Source organism: Oryctolagus cuniculus, chromosome 7, assembly GCF_051225735.1.
Source record: "Oryctolagus cuniculus isolate XC-2025 breed Fujian yellow rabbit chromosome 7, ASM5122573v1, whole genome shotgun sequence".
In the NCBI taxonomy this organism is placed as follows: domain Eukaryota; kingdom Metazoa; phylum Chordata; class Mammalia; order Lagomorpha; family Leporidae; genus Oryctolagus; species Oryctolagus cuniculus.
The window spans coordinates 111,518,571-111,538,555 of record NC_142873.1 but is presented as its reverse complement, the minus strand read 5'-3'; the positions used below and the strand labels follow the sequence as shown (position 1 = coordinate 111,538,555).

The following is a 19,985-nucleotide window of genomic DNA, read 5'->3' as shown; positions in this document are numbered from 1 at the left end:
CTTTGAACTTCCTGTGATCTTTTTGAGAGATTTTCTTCCTTCACCTTCTTTTGTATTGATGACTGTGTTTCTTTGTTTCTGTGTGTAACACATCTTTAAGTATCTTTTGCACGGCTAGACAAGTGATGACAAATTCTTTCAATTTCTGTTTGCTATGAAAGGTCTTTATTTTACCTTCATTCACAAATGAGAGCTTTGCAGGATATAATATTCTTGGATGGCATTTTTTTTCTCTTAATACTTGGGCTATATCTTGCCATTCCCTCCTAGCCTGTGGGGTTTCTGATGAGCAGTCTGCTGTGAGTCTAATTGAAGATCTTCTGAGAGTAATCTGGGATTTCTCTCTTGTACGTTTTAGAATCTTTTCTTTATGTTTCACTGTGCTGAGTTTGATTACAATGTGTCGTGGTGAGGATCTTTTCTGATCATGTTTATAGGGAGTTCTGTGTGCTTCCTCTGCTTGGATGTCTCTGTCCAAACCGGGGAAGTTTTCTGCTAGTATCTCACTAAAAAGTTCTTCTAATCCTCTCCATGCCTTCGGGAACTCCTAGAACCTAAATGTTGGTTTTTTTAATATTATCCTATAGATTCCCAACAATATGTTTTTTTGTTTGTTTGTTTGTTTGTTTTTTTGACAGAGTGGACAGAGAGAGAGACAGACAGAGAGAAAGGTCTACCTTGTCCATTGGTTCACCCCCCAAATGCTGCCATGGCCAGCGCACTGCAACCGGTGCACCACGCTGATCCAAAGCCAGGAGCCAGGTGCTTTTCCTGGTCTCCCATGCAGGTGCACGGCCCAAGCACTTGGGCCATCCTCCACTGCACTCCCAGGCCACAGCTGAGAGCCAGACAGGAAGAGGAGTGATTGGGCTAGAATCCGGCGCCCCAACCGGGACTAGAACCTGGTGTGCCGGCACCACAGGTGGAAGATTAGCCTATTGAGCCATGGAGCCTGCCAGATTCCCAACAGTATTTTTTAGATTTCTAATTTCCTCTTCTTTTCTTTGGTTTGACTGTATACTTTCCTGTGCTCTGCATTGTAAGTCTGATATTCTCTCTTCTGCATCACTGATTTCTGTTCTTAAGGCTCTCAACTGTGTTTTTTATTTGTTCTATTGAATTCTTCATTTCATTTTGTTTTCAATATCTCAATTTCATGTTCTCTTGAATTCCTCATTTCATTTTGATTCCTCCTTAAGATTTCATTTTCCTGAGAGAGATTACCTTTCATGTCCTGCATGGATTTCAATAGTTCGTGCAGTTTTTTTTTTTATCACTTCTAAATATTCTTTCAATTTTTTGCATTCTATGTCTTGCATTTCTTCTAGCTCATCATCTTCATTATCTGTATTGAAGTGTCATGTTCTTTTGGGAGTGTCATGTTTTCTTCCTTATTCTTGTTTCTTCAGTTGTGGTGTTTGCTGTTCAGCATTTGTGGAGATACTCGTTGGTTTCCTCTTTTCTCCCCCTCATTGTGGCGGCTTTTCTAGTTGTACTTTGACTCTGTAGATAAGTGGACTGTCTGCTTTCAGTGAATCTCTGGAGGCTTGTGGTGGGTGTGGCCAGAGAGCTCTGTTCAGTTCTTCAGGGTTAAGGGTGTGCCTAAGGTGACCCACCCAGGTTTGGCATGGTAAATCTCTCTCTCTCTCTCTCTCTCTCTTTCTCTTTCTCTCTTTGTTTTTTAATCAGAAGTGAAGTAGTTCTACTCAGCTGAGCTCTTCTCCACGGCGATGAGTACCTGATTGCTAGCCCCAGTGGGTATAGTATTCGTTTGCTCTGTCCCAAGAACCACACAAAGAATCTGTGCAGTCCTCTAATCTCTGATTCCCCTGCAGTGTCTCTCACCGGGTAGCCAGGGCCGCCTGAGCTTGTGGCATCTCTCACAGAGAGTACTCAAGTGTCAGCCACACTGTGAGTTCTGCCACATACCCTCAGGTTTTTTTTGTTTGTTTTGTTTTTATTTTTGTTTTTGTTTTTTCCCACAGTCCCGGTTCAGAGGTTCCACACATTCACTAGATCTCAGCCGCCTGTAATTACTCCCCAGCAGAGTCAGGTTGCTCTGCTTGGCTGATTGCCATGCACAGCCCCGAGCTGGCGCAGTTGTTACATACGTCCAGAATGGTGTCTGCTCGATTGGCTTGTACAATCGGCTCGTGTTTTCGGCTCATACACCTTTGTAAGGTGTTTGGAGAGAGAGAATCGTGTCCATACCGTCCCTTTTATTTTTTCTCTCTAGTTAGGCTGGTGAACTTCCCCCACAGAGCTTCAAGCCTTGTTCCCTCTGGACCCTTCCTCTCTCTTTTCCATCAGCGTCTCAGGCTATTGCTGTTTTATCTCACCTCACTTTCTAGCGCTGGTGCGGAGGCTCTCTGCAGCTAGAGTCCTGAGCCATGGGCACCCATGCCTTCCACGTAGGTCCCCCGAGTCCCTCTAATTATGGAAGATTCCTCTGATGTTTTTTCCCTAACTCTTCCCTGAGACCACACTATCTCCACTTTTATTAAACTATCTTCTCCTGGACTATCAGTAAGCTCCCTCCCTATTCCGCCATCTTGGAACCACCTTGTCTCTAGGGTCTTACACAGCACCTTCCTTGCTGCTCTGCTGTCCTTGGATGGCTTTAGTCCTCATTGTTTCTTCAGTATTTGCAGATGACTATCTCACCATCTGGACCTCTTGCATTCTAGACAAGAAAAAGAAGGCACAGTGCAAAAGCTTCCTGCCAGATGACTGTCCCTCTCTTTGTGAGTTTTCCTAGAAATCTCATCCAGGGACTTTAGATTCCATATCACTCATCAGAACTATGGCACATATTTACCATTAGCTTAAAGGAAATCCGAGATATGTACTTTTTCAAGGCTGAGCATAGAACTACCTAGAATAAAAGATGGATTATATTGGTAAAGAAGAGAAGATACATTAAACAAGTAGCCAACAAGTATTTGCCAAGTTGTTTTTCCCTGACTACAATAATACTTTTAATCATAAAAATTAGACTGGCTAAGGTAAGAAAGATCTTATTGGTAGTGGGTGAGATGTTAATGATACTAATTTTTTTCTTTTGAAATTTATTTCTCATTCTATTTGAAAGGGAGGGGGGAGAGAAGGAGAGAGAATGAGAATGAATCCTTTCCATTTACTGATTCACAGATGCACACAACAGCTAGGGCTGGGACAGGCTAAAAGCAGGAGCCTGAAATTCCCATGTGGGTGGCAGGCACCCAAGTACTATGCTATCTCTCATGATGCATATTAGCAGAAAGCTGGATCTGAAGCAAAGGAGCTGGACACAAACCCAAGTGTTCTTTTTATGGGATACAGATATCCCAAGCAGCAGCTTAACCATGCTAAATGCCTGCCTCTCCCCACCCCTCATTTTCTTCTTAATTGATGTTTGGATTGTCTAGATCCTTTTGGCTTTTTCCTTTTCATATGATCTTAGGATTGTTGTATCCTAACAAGTCTGAAGAGAGGCAAGCAGATGGTAGTTTTGCTTGTTTTTGCAGGACTTAAGTGAGAGTTTAGAGACAAATGGAACGTTGAAATGTACTAAAGCAAAGATTCAGGCACATGTAGAAAAGTGCTGAGAGTGGTTTGTCTGAGCCTTCTCTGGACCTCCATTCCTCTGCTTACATCAAAGGACTTTTATAAAAATACAAGATGTGGTATCTGTATTTTTTAGTAAAAGAATATGATTTATATTAATCACACACATTCATTTTGACACTCCAAAGTCATATACCTATTACATAGCACAGGTTAGACTTAAGTTAGGAATCCTTTCTCCTTTTCTAGATACTTTTTGGTAATCTCTGTACCCTTTTTAGATCATTTTACTCTTGTAACTAGTTACTTTGTAATTTGGCGTTTTATCAAGTTCCAAATTTCTTTAGGTGAAAATATGCTGGTGGTAGATAGGAGGGATCAAGAATCAAATTAGATAATATAATTAAATCTCTCTGTAAACTGGAAAGTACTGTTAAACTACACCAAATATTCAAGGGATAGGAATGATGGGAATTAATTACATTTAGAATGACTTAAAAATCTAGAAAGAATGTAGTGTAGTGAGTGAGGCTGCTGCCTGCAGTCCCGGCATCCCATATGGGCACCAGTCCTGCCTGCTCCATTTCTGATCCAGCTCTCTGCTATGATCTGGGAAAGCAGTGGAGAATGGCCAACTCCTTGGGCCCCTGCACCCGCTGGGAGACCCGGAGGAGACTCCTCGTTCCTGGCTTCGGATTGGCTCAGCTCTGTTGTTATGACCATTTGTGGAGTGAAACAGCAGATGGAAGACTCCCCCACCTTTGCCTCTGCCTATCTGTAACTGTGCCTTTCAGATAAATAAATATTTTAAAAAATCTAGAAGAATCATACTTACTTGTTTATATCTTTATGGACTGGACTATTCTCTTAGCGAGTCAATAACAAGTTTTATATATTTTATAAACTGGTAGAGAAATGTGAAGTTAGAAAAGATAAGCACAAATTTTTAGAAAACAGCATTAGTGGGTCACCAAGAAAAGCTTTTGATAATTCTGTGATTTTCCACTACTTTTTTGGGAATTTGTTGAGTAGACTGTTAAAGCAATATATTTTTGTTTGGTACATTTATTGATATAAATATTTTTTAAGATTCCAAATTAAGTGTTTTCCTATAGATTGTGCGATTTTCAAACTTTCCAAGAACCTTTAACAGTACGAATATGTCTTATAAGTGCTGTGCATTTTTTTCTTTCTCTCTTCTCAGTGAGTTACCTGAAAGAGAAGAAGGTGAAGGAGAAGAAACTCCGAACTTCAGCCACTGGGGTCCACCAAGAATGTATGTGGATGACATAATTTACTAGCTTTCTCAAATAGCGAAAGAGTCAGTTACTTTTTTCTTTAACTTAGTATACGTAGCATTTAGTTACACTGTTATGATTGGCAGATTGCAGGAATTCACGTATAGGTAGGCCTCAATTCTAGTTTTATTTTATCTTACCTAGAGATTTTTAGCCAGACATAAAAGACTAGGAGCACTATTAGAAAAACCTCTTTCAGAGAACACAGTTCCCAGATGTCCACTGTGGTAGCAAATGATGGACAAAGAATGGTTTATCACTGCAAGCGCATCAGGTAGGGCTGCAGGGAGGGCAGTGAAGCTCCTTGTTTTTAAAATAACAACAGTAGTTGAGATTTCTGTTGTATCTCAGTTTGCATCTTTACCTGGTAAGGAGTCCAAGTTTGTGCCTTTGTGAGGCACACAGAGTATATTGAACCTATCGTCCTTTGGGTGTGGCTGTAGTTGTAAGTACTTACCAGGGCTGCACTTGAAGATTATAAAAGTCTTCATGTAGCTGTGCTCTCTATTCTGTGTGCATTATTAATTCCAGCAGCCTCACCTACTCTGTTCTTTTCTTGCAACTGAATTCTGAGATTTGTCTTAAAACTGAGTAACTTTTTTTATTTCAGTTAATGATTGGCCGCATCTCTGCAGTTTAAGTAAAATCCATAATATCTTAAAGGGTGTGTTTAAGCAAAATCCATGTTTTGAGGGGCAAGTTTCATTCTGTGATTTGTTTTTAAAAATGACATTGAGCTGGCGGGAACCCTTCTAGCTTTAGACACAGATAAAATATGCCCCCTGATTAAAGCAGCACACATTAAACCTGCTGAATGAGTGGAGCAGCTTTGCCAAGGAGCCGCTTAGCGACCCATTTATTTTATTTTTTTATTTATATTTTATTTAGTAAATATAAATTTTCAAAGTACAGTTAACGGATTACAATGGCTCCCCCCCCCGAATTTCCCTCCCACTCACACCCCACCCATCTCCCACTCCCTCTCCCATTCGATTCACATCAAGATTCATTTTCAATTATCTTTATATACAGAAGATCAATTTAGTATATATTAAGTAAAGATTTCATCAGTTTGCACCCACACAGAAACACAAAGTGTAAAATACTGTTTCGGTACTAGTTATAGCATTACTTCACATTGGACAACACACTAAGGACAGATCCCACATGAGAAGTAAATACACAGTGACTCCTGTTGTTGACTTAACAATTTGACACTCTTGTTTATGGCGTCAGTAATCTCCCTAGGCTCTAGTCATGAGTTGCCAAGGCTATGGAAGCCTTTTGAGTTCACCGACTTTGATCTTATTCAGACAGGGTCATAGTCAAAGTGGAAGTTCTCTCCTCCCTTCAGAGAAAGTTACCTCCTTTGATGGCCCCGTTCTTTCCACTATATCCTGCAAAGCTCTCATTTGTGAATGAAGGTGAAATAAAGACCTTTCATAGCAAATAGAAATTGAAAGAATTTGTCACCACTCGTCCAGCCCTGCAAAAGATGCTTAAAGATGTGTTGCACACAGAAATACAGAAACACGGTCATCAATAAGAAAGAAGGTAAAGGAAAGAAACCTCACAGCAAAAGATCACAGGGAATTCAAAGCATATATTAGAAAATATCTTTGGCAAATGGCAGGGCAAAGTTACCACTTATCAATAGTCACATTGAACGTTAATGGCCTGAACTGTCCAGTTAAAAGACACCGATTGGCTGATTGGCTTAAGGAACAAAACCCATCTATTTGCTGTTTACAAGAAACACATCTTTCCAACAAAGATCCATACAGACTGAAAGTGAAAGGCTGGAAAAAGATATACCATGCCAACAGAAATGAAAAAAGAGCATGTGTAGCCATCTTAATATCAGATAACATAAACTTTAACACAAAAACTGTTAAGAGAGGCAAAGAGGGGCATTATAAAAGGATTAAGGGATCAATTCAACAGGGAGATATAACAATTATCAATGTATATGCACCTAACTACAGGGCACCGGTTTATTTAAAAGATTTGTTAAGGGACTTAAAGGGAGACTTAGACCCCAATACAGTAGTACTGGGGGACTTCAATACTCCACTCTCAGAAATAGACAGATCAACAGGACAGAAGATCAACAAGGAGACAGTAGATTTAAATGACACTATAGCCCAAATGGATCTAAGTTAGATATCTATCTACAGAACTTTTCATCCTACATATAAAGCATTTACATTCTTCTCAGCAGTACATGGAACCTTCTCTAGGATTGACCACATACTAGGCCATAAAGCAAGTCTCAGCAAATTCAAAAGAATTAGAATCATACTATGCAGCTTCTCAGACCATAAAGGAATGAAGTTGGAAATTAGCAACTCAGGAATCCCTAGAGCATATGCAAACACATGGAGATTGAACAACATGCTCCTGAATGAACAATGGGTCATAGAAGAAATTAAAAGAGAAATCAAAAATTTTCTGGAAGTAAATGAGGATAACAGCACAACATACCAAAACTTATGGGACGCAGCAAAAGCAGTGTTAAGAGGAAAGTTTATATCAGTAGGTGCCTACATCAAGAAAGTGGAAAAGCACCAAATAGATGAGCTTTCAATGCATCTCAAGGATCTAGAAAATCTACAGCAAACGAGACCCAAATCTAGTAGGAGAAGAGAAATAATTAAAATCAGAGAAGAAATCAACATGATTGAATTAAAAAAAATTACAAAAAATCAGCCAAACGAGGAGCTGGTTTTTTGAAAAAATAAACAAAATTGACACCCCATTGGCCCAACTAACTAAAAAAAGAAGAGAAAACACCCAAATCAATAAAATCAGAGATGAAAAAGGAAACATAACAACAGACACCACAGAAAGAAAAAGAATCATCAGAAATTACTACAAGGACTTGTATGCCAGCAAACAGGGAAACCTATCAGAAATGGGTAGATTCCTAGACACATGCAACCTACCTAAATTGAACCAGAAAGACATAGAAAACCTAAACAGACCCATAACTGAGACAGAAATTGAAACAGTAATAAAGGCCCTCCCAACAAAGAAAAGCGACCCATTTATTTTATTCTGAATGTCTGTGCTTTTACTAGAATGACATACCTAGCTTTCTAGACTTTTTTTTCTGCCTGCTTATTATTTCCTCATGTCACTTTTTGCTACAGTTTCAGATATAAATGAAATGGACCACTGAAAACATACTGTGGTAGGAATCAGAACTTTAAGGTCTAGCTAAATTTTTTCTTAATATTATCATATATTGGGCCAGCGCAGCGGCTCACTAGGCTAATCCTCCGCCTAGCGGCGCCGGCACACCGGGTTCTAGTCCTCGTTGGGGCGCCGGATTCTGTCCCGGTTGCCCCTCTTCCAGGCCAGCTCTCTGCTGTGGCCAGGGTGTGCAGTGGAGGATGGCCCAGGTGCTTGGGCCCTGCACCCCATGGGAGACCAGGATAAGCACCTGGCTCCTGGCTCCTGCCATCGGATCAGCGCGGTGCGCCGGCCGCAGCGCGCCAGCCGCGGCGGCCATTGAAGGGTGAACCAACGGCAAAGGAAGACCTTTCTCTCTGTCTCTCTCTCTCACTGTCCACTCTGCCTGTCAAAAAAATAAATAAATAAATAATAAAAATTATTATCATATATTGTTTTAGAAAGTGATCATTGTCAGGGTTCACACTTTCACATGTCATGAATTATTGATAATATCTTGTGATTTTGGAACTAGGTTAAATTTCTGTAGCATCTGTAAAAACACACATTTGAAAATTTATTTTTATAAAATATGGACCCCAGGACTATAGTACAAATCAAAATATACATTGACAGTCCCACAAATTAAATTAAGCTGTTCATGAGAAAGTTTTTTTTTCTTCTCTTTAAAGTGTTGAAATTTTTAGAGAACCCAATGTGTCTCTTGGCATCAGTATTGTTGGTGGACAGACCGTGATAAAACGCCTGAAGAATGGAGAAGAGCTTAAAGGTATATTCATCAAACAAGTCTTAGAAGACAGCCCAGCAGGAAAAACCAACGCACTGAAAACCGGAGACAAAATACTAGAGGTAAATGGTGTTAAGAGACCCATTTTGTTTGATGCACACTGTGAGAAAATGAAAGAATGATGTGACCAGAGGATATTTCTTCATGTGTTGGGAGGTGGGTGGGGCTGTACTTATTGTACTCTATGTATATGATTGACTTTGTACATGGTATGCACAATTTATGCGTTTCTCACAGGGTGAGGGGCGTAGCAAATGAAATGACATAAAACTTCAGCTGATTGAGAAAAACAAATTAACAAAGGCTCCATAGAGAATAGGGCACATGGTAGACACTATGCTTCTCCCACCATCTTTACAAGGTCTAAATTTTGATCAATGGGGTATCTGCGCTTGGCTAGAGAACAGAGTTGATCTTGCAATGTTGAAGATTCCATTTATGGGAGGGTTGAATCCCTAGATGTAGCTGTATGGGAACTAAGTCTGAAAAGCACATCAAAGCACTGAGAATGCCCTGAGGTCAGAGTAGGACACATTTCTTTGCATAGATGGGAGAAACCAGTGGGTGTCTCCAGCAGTGGAGTCTGCTTGTTCCTGATTCTTGCTTTATCATTATAACCACCAGCCTTTGTGCTTCAGTTCTGAGGAATGAAAGAAGAGCCTTGGATGTTGCAGATAGGAGTCTGCATTTTCTAATTATTGGATGACTGGTTAGACCTACCTTATTCTCAGTTTCAAAATAAAAAGGAAATGAGAATTCAAAACCAGTAACATAGCTGTAAGGGTTAAATCAAAGAATTATAAAAAGCTGCCCTAAATATACAAAATTGGTCTCATATTTGTGCTTGTGAGATCCTTAAAAAATTTCAGGTGCTTATATTTGACCTAGTGATTAAGACATCCATGTTCCACATTGGAGTACCTGGATTCACTTCCTAGCTCTGGTGCCCAATCCTTGGCCCAGCCCAGCTATCATGGGCTGTTGGGAAGTGAATATGTGGATGGCAGCTCTTTGTCTCTCTTCCTCTCTTTCTTTCAAGTGCATTTAATAATAAATAAAATTCAAATACACTGATAAAAGTACAGTTAAGAAGATGAACAAGATTCCCTTCCTTTATGGTGTTTATATAATAATAGTGAAAGATGGGGGAGATAGACTAGAAAAATAAATAACACGCACAGTATTAGATTATAAAAAGTGGTTAGGGAGAAAAATAGGATGGAGTGAGGGATAAAGAATGAAGACAGTAGTTGCAATTATAATAGGTTTGGGCCGGCGTCATAGCTCGCTTGGCTAATCCTCTGCCTGCAATGCCGACACCCCAGGTTCTAATCCCGGTTGGGGCACCAGATTCTGTCCCAGTTGCTCCTCTTCCAGTCCAGCTCTCTGCTGTGGCCAGGGAGTGCAGTGGAGGATGGCCCAAGTGCTTGGGCCCTGAACCCTCATGGGAGACCAGGAGGAAGCACCTGGCTCCTGGCTTCGGATCGGCGCAGCGCGCCAGCCGTAGTGGCCATTTACGGGGTGAACCAATGGAAAGGAAGACCTTTCTCTCTGTCTCTCTCTCTCTGTCTCTCTCTCTCTGACTCTCACTGTCTAACTCTGCCTGTCCCAAAAAAATTTTTTTAATAAGTTTGTTAAAGAAGATGACATTGGAATGAAGATAGGAAATGAGAGAGTAGGCTATATGGCTTTATGGAGGTAGAAAGTTCCAGGCAAAGAGAACCAAAGTGTGGAAGCTCTGAGGTACACTGTGGATGTGTCAGAGGAGTAGCAACAAATCCAGCCTTGTTGGGGCCAGCATTGTGGCACAGGTGGGATAAGCTACCACTTGCAATGCTGGCACCCCATATCAGAGAGCTGATTCAAGTTCTGGCTACTCTGCTTACAGTCCAGCTTTCTGCGAATGCAACTGGGGAGGCATCAGAGGATGGTCCAAATACCTGGACCCCTGTCATTCACTTGGGAGACCAGGATGGAGTTCCTGGCTCCTGGCTTTGGCCTGGCCCAGTCCTGGCTGCTGCAAGCATTTGAGGAAAGATCTCTGTCTCCCTCTCCTTCACCCTCCCACTTCCTTTCTCTGTAGGTCTGCCTTTCTACTAACTAAATAAATCAACTTTTAAAAAGTAACAGAAGTCCAGCAGGGCTAATGTAGAGTGAATGATGGAGAGGGGATCAGAGGAAGGGTTTGAGGAATGAGGGGAAGCTGCATCATGTAATTTGGAAGATCTGGAGGGTCTCCTTCTTTGAATGCAATGAAGACCCAATAGAGAATTATAAACTCATATATACTATGGAACATTCCAGTTTCTGAGGCCAGGATGGAAACAGTAACTTGGGGTGGAAAGCATTGAAATAATTTAGGAGAGAGAATGGCAACCTGGACCAGAATGAGAGCAATGGAGATGGTGAGATGTGGTCAGATTGTGGATATATTTTGAAGATAGAACAATAGGATTGAGACTAGATTGTATGCAAAAGAGAAAAGAGCTACATATAATTCACAAGTTTGTCAGCTTGAGGAATCAGAATAAAAAAAGAGAAAAGGGTGGGAGGAGCAATCTTGAGGAGACATGTTTGGGCACGTTAAGTATAAGATGCCTGTTGGACATTCAGGTAGATAAGTAAGCAAATATGGAGGTCTGTATCCTTACTACATTTTTTTTTCTTTTTCCTCAGTTTCAGTTAGAGAGGCGTGTTTGTCTTCTGTAATTATGGATTTGTTCATCATTCCTGTAGTTCTACAAGTTTTTGCCAAATATTTAAAGTCTTATATTATGTGTATAGTGTTTCATGTTTTCTTGGTGACTTGTTTTTGACATTGTATAGTTTTCCTCTTTCTTCTTGATAATTAATTTTTGTCTTAAATTTTATTTTGATGTTGGTAACTGTTTTCTTTGAGTTATTACTTACATGGTACACTGTTTTTTCACTCTTTTTTTTCCCACTTTTTTGGTAATTTTAGTCATAATTTTTGTAGGCAACACAACTGAATTTTGTTCTTTTTAATCTAAGATGATCATTTTTATCTAGTAAAGAGTGAGGTTCCTTTTTATTTTGATTATTGATTGATTTGAGCTTAATTTTAAGTGTTTTGTATTTTATTCTTACTTTCCTTTAACATTCTATTTTGAAATAGTTATAGTTTTATGAAAAGTTACAAAGAAATGTACCAAGAGGTCCTGTGTACCTTTTCTTCATTTTCTCCAATATTAATATCTCACATAGCCATGGTAGCAACACCAGGAAATTGGCATTGGCACAAGTAGTAGTTTATTTATATTTCACCAATTATATAACAGTCTTATATGTAAATTTGTGTGTGTGTGTGAATGTATGTATGTAGCTCTACACAGTTTTATCAATTGTGTACCCTTGCATAAATGACCACCACAGTCAGGAAACTCAGCGCTTTCATTATCAGAAGGCTCCCTTATGTTATCCCTCTCCCCAATCTCTAAGTTCTAGTGATTTCTAATCTGTTTCTCCATGTCTATCATTATGTTATTTCACATACGTTATGTATTTTTTTGAGATTGGCTTTTTCTTTTTAAATGCAGTGTAATTTCCTTGAGGTCCATTCCATTTGTGTGGTATATTCATCACTTATCCTCATTAATGCTGAGTTAGCTGTCTTAGACTGCCTGGGCCACTATAACAAAATATCCATATAAAAGAAATTTATTTCTTTTACTTCTGGAGGCTGAGAACTTGGCAAGGTGGGGGACGGGGGGAACCTTCAGACCAAGCAGTAACATTCTGTGGTATGCATGTACCAGGTTGTTTAACCATTCATCCATTTAACATGGGAGGACTGGGTCCAGGTTCTTCCTGCAACACAAGAAAGTATTCAAGGATGGGATATAAGTAAAGGTTAGGAGGGGACTACGATTTATTTACATGCAGAGTAAAAATACTCAGTCAAGAGGGAATATAGGCAAGCTTGAGAGTGAGCTATACCAACCAAGAATTGGAATGACTCCTTTATGTTATCTAGAGGCATAGGTGATGGTATCTGAGGCAGAGTTTTATTGAATAGTTGTCGCTCCCCGTCTTCGTGGAGGAACAACACAGAACCCTGCGCTGTTCTTTTGTCTGCTCGGCCCTCCCCGGGTTTGCTGCTGGTTCTTCCCGGGTTGGCTACCAACCCTTCCACCTCCGTGGAAGGGCAGTTCCCCCTGCCACCTTCCCCACTTCCGCGGGGGAGCGGCATACCGCCGGCCGGCTCTCTTGGGGGCTGCACAGGTGTTCCTTCAGATAGATGTTCCTGGTGCATGTTGTCTCTCTCCTCCTTTATAGTCCTCTTCCGCCAATCCCAACTCTGCTACCCACACGCCGAGTACGCTGCTCTCCTCCAATCAGGAGTAAGTCCTACAGTTTATTGGTTGAACTGGAGGCAGCTGTGTAGAAGCTGTTTCTCCCTTCTCAGCGCCATATTGTGGGAGAGCAGATGCATAGAATAAGTCTTAATTCCAGTAACTTAGTCTAGTCCGAGTTGCTCCCCACAAATAGTCATAGTGGATGTGGTTTGAGTAGCACGCATCTCCTTGTCTTTGTGGAAGACTCAAAAATGTCATGTGTCAGGTGCATGATGAGAGTGGGAGTGTCAGCCATTGTAATTTTATTATAATGATATTACAGCTGGATAGTCTATTGAGGGGATGCAGTCAGTAGTCTCTCTACTCCAAAATTTTCATCCTGTAATCTTTATGAGTAGTGAAGGGAGGAAGCTTCAGCTTTGTAAATTCTTCATGCGTTGTTGGCATTGTCCCTGCCTAACCAGGGAATGGAAATCCCTTGCTAACTGATCTAGAGGTTCCATTGGAGAAGCTAGAAGTTCATCACCAGCCGTTGGTAGTGACTGGAACCTCTGCATAATCATCACCTTTACATGAAACTGTTGGATTCTGGAAGAGACAAATTTGACAATTAGGATGCGTAGATGTGGGCCAAAAGGGGGCGAGAGTAAGAACCGCATCAGAGAAAGGACGGCACATTTTGCTGCTTCCCAGAGGGTGGGAGCTGAGGGACTTCTCTTACCAAGCAGAGCTACATAGCTTGACTATAAATCCTTCTGTTATCTTCTTCCATGAGCCTACTGTTGTTACTGTAAGTGCAGCAGGTTTTGTTAATCAATGCACATCTACACCCTGTTCTGCCAGTATATCATCTAGGGCTTCTCATTTGTCCACGAACACTTTAGCAAAGGAATCTAAAGAATATTGTAGTTGATCTAGGGCTGGCCAGTTATCTTGGCTAAGACACCCAAGGCAGCAGAAAAGTTTCAAAAGTGACTTATGATATGTTGCAAGATTTTTTCCTTTGCCATTAATGATGGAAAAAATTTACCAGGAGGTTTTCCTGCCAATGCAGTTTCTGGAGGAAGATAGGAGAAAAGCATGTTGGCTGAGAAGTACTACAGCCTTAGTGTCTCTCTCTTTAAGGAGAAGTATGCAGCAAAAGCAAGACTTTTACTTATCTTTTAGCCCTTTGAAGATAAAATTGAAGGACTGTCCAGGTGTACTGTTGAGTCATATTTGAGAATGGATCAGTCCATTTGAGGATTAATAGATATTGGGATTCTAGTTATAAGGATCTACATAAACAGGCATCTTTCAGATATAGTACTGTAAACCAAGTGGTACCTTCAGGTATGTGGGCTTGGATAGCATAGGAATGTTGTATAATAGGAGGGAGCATGATGACAACCTCATTTATGGCCCTGAGGTCATAAACCAGTCAATATTTCCCATTTGGGTGCAAAACTGTCAGAATGGGTGTATTGCAAGGAGACTGCCATAGAACTGGGACTCCATTATTGAAAAATTTATTCATCAAGGGTTAGCATCCTTGCTTGGCTTCAGTTTTAAGTAGTATTGGCATTGATGAGGAAACCTTGTCTTATCCTTTAGGAGGACTGTTGTTAGCAGGACGGGGCATGGTGGGGGAGCCATATGTAGTTCTTCTGGGTGTACTGTGATCTCAGACCTGATTACATACTCTATTTTGGATTTCAACAGGGAGATTGACCAAGTTGATCTTGTCTTAGTGTTCTTTTTTTTTTTTTTTTTTTTTTTTTTGACAGGCAGAGTGGACAGTGAGAGACAGAGAGATAGGTTTCTTTTGCCATTGGTTCACCCTCCAATGGCCACTGCCAGCGCGCTGTGGCCAGTGCACCATGCTGATCCAAAGCCAGGAGCCAGGTGCTTCTCCTGGTCTCCCATGTGGGTGCAGGGCCCAAGCACTTGGGCCATCCTCCACTGTCCTCCTGGGCCACAGCAGAGAGCTGGCCTGGAAGAGAGGCAACTGGGACAGAATCCGGCTCCCCAACCAGGACTAGAACCCAGTGTGCCAGCTCTGCAGGCTGAGGGTTAGCCTATTGAGCCACAGTGCCGGCCCTCAGTGCTCCTTAGCATCAAAATAAAAGATTTAGACTTAGGGGAGATTGACCAGAGAGAAGTGCCCAGGGAAGATAAAAAATTCCTGCTGAGTAAAAGAGTCAGACATTCTGGAAATATCAAAACCTGGTGGAAGACGAGGACATAGTCTTTCTAGAAAACCAGAGGCAAAGAAATTCTTAGAAGCAGGATTTGCCATCAACTCCCATGATGACATGGTTCTTTGAGGGTGGGGATCTTGCATGAGAATTCCAAACAGAAGAAGGGACTCCCATATCAGTCAGAAAATTGATGCTCTTACCTGTGACATCCAGGGTCACCCAGGACTCCAGGAGTGTGATGGTCATATGGGTTATGGAAGCTGCCTGAGTTCTCCGGCCCTTTTAGTCTTTGAATGAAGACATGAGAAAACTGGGAGACTGTCCCTCCCTTCGGGGCTGCAGGGGTTGCCATTCCCCATGTACTTCTTGTTTCCATCCTGCTTTTCAAGTTGGGACTTCCTTCTTTGTGCCAGTGTCTCATCTTCCCAAACCTTAAACATTGTCTCTTGGGCTTTTCAACCATGGTTAGCCACACTATGGGTTGACCTGGAGGTCACAAAGCACTGGTTACACTGACTGCTATCTTATGAGCCTGTTGTCTGTCTGGACTGTTGTTCCTGTATTGGAGCTGCCTTTCCTGCTCGGCTTGTCTCTATTGTGAACTACCCAAATGCTTATCTAGCTTCTGCTTCATGGAAGTTTGGAGTCCCATTGCCAGTTTCTGGAGTTTCTTGTGAATATTTCACTGATGAAACAGGTACCAAGTAAAAAGCTCTCCTTCGTGGGTGCTGGGGTCTGTGTTAGTTGATCATTTTAAGGCCTTTACCCGTCATCCATTAAAAAAAGGCTGGATTCTCTTATGTTATTTCCCTGTTTTTGTCAAAATTTATGGATTTAACAATACATTTTTTTCATTGTACCCACCAAGCACATAACTTTATGGTCTTGGTGCCCTTAATCCTCATGACCTCTTTGATAGTTCTAATTAGGATCTGTTATGACATTCTGGCTCCCACAGTATGTACTTGGGCTGTTGAGCCTCCAGGAAGGTTTGCTGTTTTTCTTGTGGACAGAAGAATGTATAGGTCATCCCAGGTCAAAGTAAAGATCTGAGTTAGGCTCATTGTAGATTCTGGTTATTAATCCTTTATCTGTAGCATAGTTTGCAAATATGTTTTCCAATTCTGTCAGTTGCCTCTTCACTTTCCTGACTGTTTCTTTTGCAGTACAGAAACTTCTCTATTTGATGCAATCCCAATAGTTAATTTTGGCTTTTACTGCCTGTGCCTCTGGGGTCTTTTCCAAGAAGTCTTTGCCTGTGCCTGTGTCTTGCAGGGTTTCTCCAATGTTCTCTAATAATTTGATGGTGTCGGGTCATAGGTTTAGATATTTAATACATCTTGAGTGGATTTTTGTGTAAGGTGTAAGGTAAGGGTCTTGCTTCACACTTCTGCACGTGGAAATCCAGTTTTCCCAGCACCATTTATTGAATAGACTGTCCTTGCTCCAGGAATTGGTTTTGGATCCTTGATCAAATATAAGTTGGCTGTAGATGTTTGGATTGATTTCTGGTGTTTCTATTCTGTTCTGTTGGTCTATCCATCTGTTTCTGTACCAGTACCATGCTGTTTTGATTGTAATTGCCCTGTAGTATGTCCTGAAATCTGGTATTGTGATGCCTCCGGCTTTGTTTTTGTTGTTCAAGATTGCTTTAGCTATTCGAGGTCTCCTGTGCCTCCATATGAATTTCAGCATCATTTTTTCCAGATCTGAAAAGAATGTCTTTGGCATTTTGATTGGTATCGCATTGAATGTATAAATTGCTTTGGGGAGAATGGACATTTTGATGATGTTGATTCTTCCAATCCATGAGCATGGAAGATTTTTCCATTTTTTTGGTATCCCCTTCTATTTCTTTCTTTAAGGTTTTGTAATTCTCATCATCGAGAACTTTAACATGCTTGGTTAAGTTTATTCCAAGGTATTTGATGGTTTTTGTAGCTATTGTGAATGGGATTGAACTCAGAAGTTCTTTCTCAGCCATGGCATTACCTGTGTATACAAAGGCTGTTGATTTTTGTGCATTGATTTTATATCCTGCTACTTTGCCAAACTCTTCTATGAGTTCCAATAATCTCTTAGTAGAGTTCTTTGGATCCCCTAAATAAAGAATCATATCATCTGCAAAGAGGGATAGTTTGACTTCTTACTTCCCAATTTGTATCCCTTTCATTTCTTTTTCTTGCCTGATGGCTTTGGCTAAAACTTCCAGAACTATATTGAATAGCAGTGGTCAGAGTGGGCATCCCTGTCTGGTACCAGATCTCAGTGGAAATGCTTCCAACTTTTCTCCATTTAGTAGGATGCTGTCTGTAGGTTTTTCATAAATTGCTTTGATTGTATTGAGGAATGTTCCTTCTATACCCAATTTGCTTAGAGTTTTCATCATGAAAGGGTATTGAATTTTAGCGAATGCTTTCTCTGCATCTATTGGGATAATCATATGGTTTTTCTTCTGCAGTCTGTTAATGTGTCTGTATCACATTGATTGATTTGTGAACATTGAACCATCCCTGAATACCCGGGATAAATCCCACAGGGTCTGGCTGGATGATCTTTCTGATGTGTTGTTGTATTCTATTGGTGAGAATTTTATTGAGGATTTTTGCGTCTATGTTCATTGGGATGTTGGTCTGTAAATTTCTTTCAATGCTGCATCTTTTTCAGGCTTAGGGATTAAGGTGATGCTGGCTTCATAGAAAGAATTTGGGAGGATTCCTCTTTTTCGATTGTTCTGAATAGTTTGAGGAGAATTGCAGTTAGTTCTTCTTTGAATGTCTGGTAGAATTCAGCAGTGAATCCATCCGGTCCTGGGCTTTTCTTTGTTGGGAGGGCCTTTATTACTGCTTCAATTTCTGACTTGGTTATGGGTCTGTTTAGGTTTTCTATGTCTTCCTGGTTCAATTTAGGTAGGTTTCAATTGTCCAGGCATCTACCCGTTTCTGATAGATTTCCCTGTTTGCTGGCATGTAAACAGTATAGTTCGTATGTAATGCATACAAACAGTATAGTTTGTAGTAATCTGATGATTTTTTTTTATTTCTGTGGTGTCTGTTGTTGCGTTTTCTTTTTCATCTCTATTTTTATTTATTTGGGTATTTTTCTTTTTTTCAGTTAGTTGGGCCAATGGTGTGTCAATTTTGTTTATTTTTTCAAAAAAACCAGTTCCTCGTTTGGCTGATTTTTTGTAATTTTTTTTTTCAATCCTATTGATTTCTTCTCTAATTTTAATTATTTCTCTTCTCCTACTAGATTTGGGTCTAGTTTGCTGCAGTTTTTCTAGATCCTTGAGATGCATTGAAAGCTCATTTATTTGGTGCCTTTCCAATTTCTTGATGTAGGCACCTATTGCTATAAATTTTCCTCTTAACACTGCTTTTGCTGTATCCCATAAGTTTTGATATGTTGTGTTGTTATCCTGATTTACTTCCAGAAAGTTTTTGATTTCTCTTTTGATTTCTTTTTTTTGTTTGTTTGTTTGTTTGTTTGTTTTTTTTTGACAGGCATAGTGGACAGTGAGAGAGAGAGAGAGACAGAGAGAAAGGTCTTCCTTTTTCTGTTGGTTCACCCTCCAATGGCCGCCCTGGTCGGCGCGCTGTGGCTGGCGCACCGCGCTGATCCGAAGCCAGGAGCCAGGTGCTTCTCCTGGTCTCCCATGGGGTGCAGGGCCCAAGCACTTGGGCCATCCTCCACTGCACTCCTGGGCCATAGCAGAGAGCTGGCCTGGAAGGGGGGCGACCGGGACAGAATCCAGCACTTCGACCAGGACTAGAACCCAGTGTGCTGGCGCTGCTAGGTGGAGGATTAGCCTATTGAGCTGCGGCGCTGGCCCTCTTTTGATTTCTTCTATGACCCAGTGTTCATTCAGGAGCAGAAAGTAAATGGAAAATGACTATTACAACAAAGTATGCATGCATTACACATACAAATTGTTTGTACCAAAGTAACTTACCTTTAATTCCATTGTTCCATGAACTTTTTCAAGTATCCTTGCACTAACAAGATTATTTCAGATTTTAGTCATTTGTATTTGTCCAAACTTACATCAGACTTGAAATGTTGCATTTTACTATATATTGCATAATATAATGTACCATTTGTTTGCTGTTTTTCAATGAGAAGTATTATGAAGTTTTTGTTTCTTGTGTTAAGTAAAACCTAATAATCAGGTTTTTTTCTGACTATATGTTGTTAAAAAAATCTTGAAACATTAACTTGAAGGATTTAGATACATGTAAAGAATTTTTTAAATGAGCAAGTTAGAATTAATTCATTATGTTAGATATGGGTCTTCTTCTGTGTGAATGGATGAGTACCACTTGGGTTATAATTCTGAAGCTGAGAAGAACTAAGATTGTTTTTGTATCGTAATAGACAGAATTCCTTCTTTCCCCTAACTACTCTGTGTCAATGATTTCCACTTAACACTATAGAAATCTGTTGGGAAAACATCTGCATTCCTATTTATTTGATCCCTTTATAACAAAGCAGTATGCCCACATGGGCACAGTCACTCACTTTCCATTGACCATAAACCATCCCAATCATATCCAGCTTTGCTGCATTACAAGTTTGAAAAGCTGGTTCCTTCAAATATGATTGGTAAACACAGAGTACCCTCTTGGAGTGTACATTTGTTTATCTGAGTTTCTATAATAAGGAA

General features: G+C 40.5%; 1 protein-coding gene across 23 annotated transcripts in view; it reads left to right on the top strand.

The window, feature by feature from the left end:
• Positions 1 to 19,985, top strand: part of PATJ (PATJ crumbs cell polarity complex component) — a 452,303-nt gene that overhangs the window by 186,579 nt on the left and 245,739 nt on the right. For all 23 annotated transcript variants that reach the window (XR_016237308.1, XM_089337289.1, XM_070078398.2 and 20 more), the window contains exons 23-24: positions 4,751 to 4,822; positions 8,711 to 8,888. Coding sequence is in view for 22 of the 23 variants with exons in the window: in XM_089337289.1 (XP_089193415.1) it covers positions 4,751 to 4,822; positions 8,711 to 8,888 (250 nt within the window). In the remaining variant the exon portion in view is untranslated. The remainder of the gene's footprint in view (positions 1 to 4,750; positions 4,823 to 8,710; positions 8,889 to 19,985) is intronic.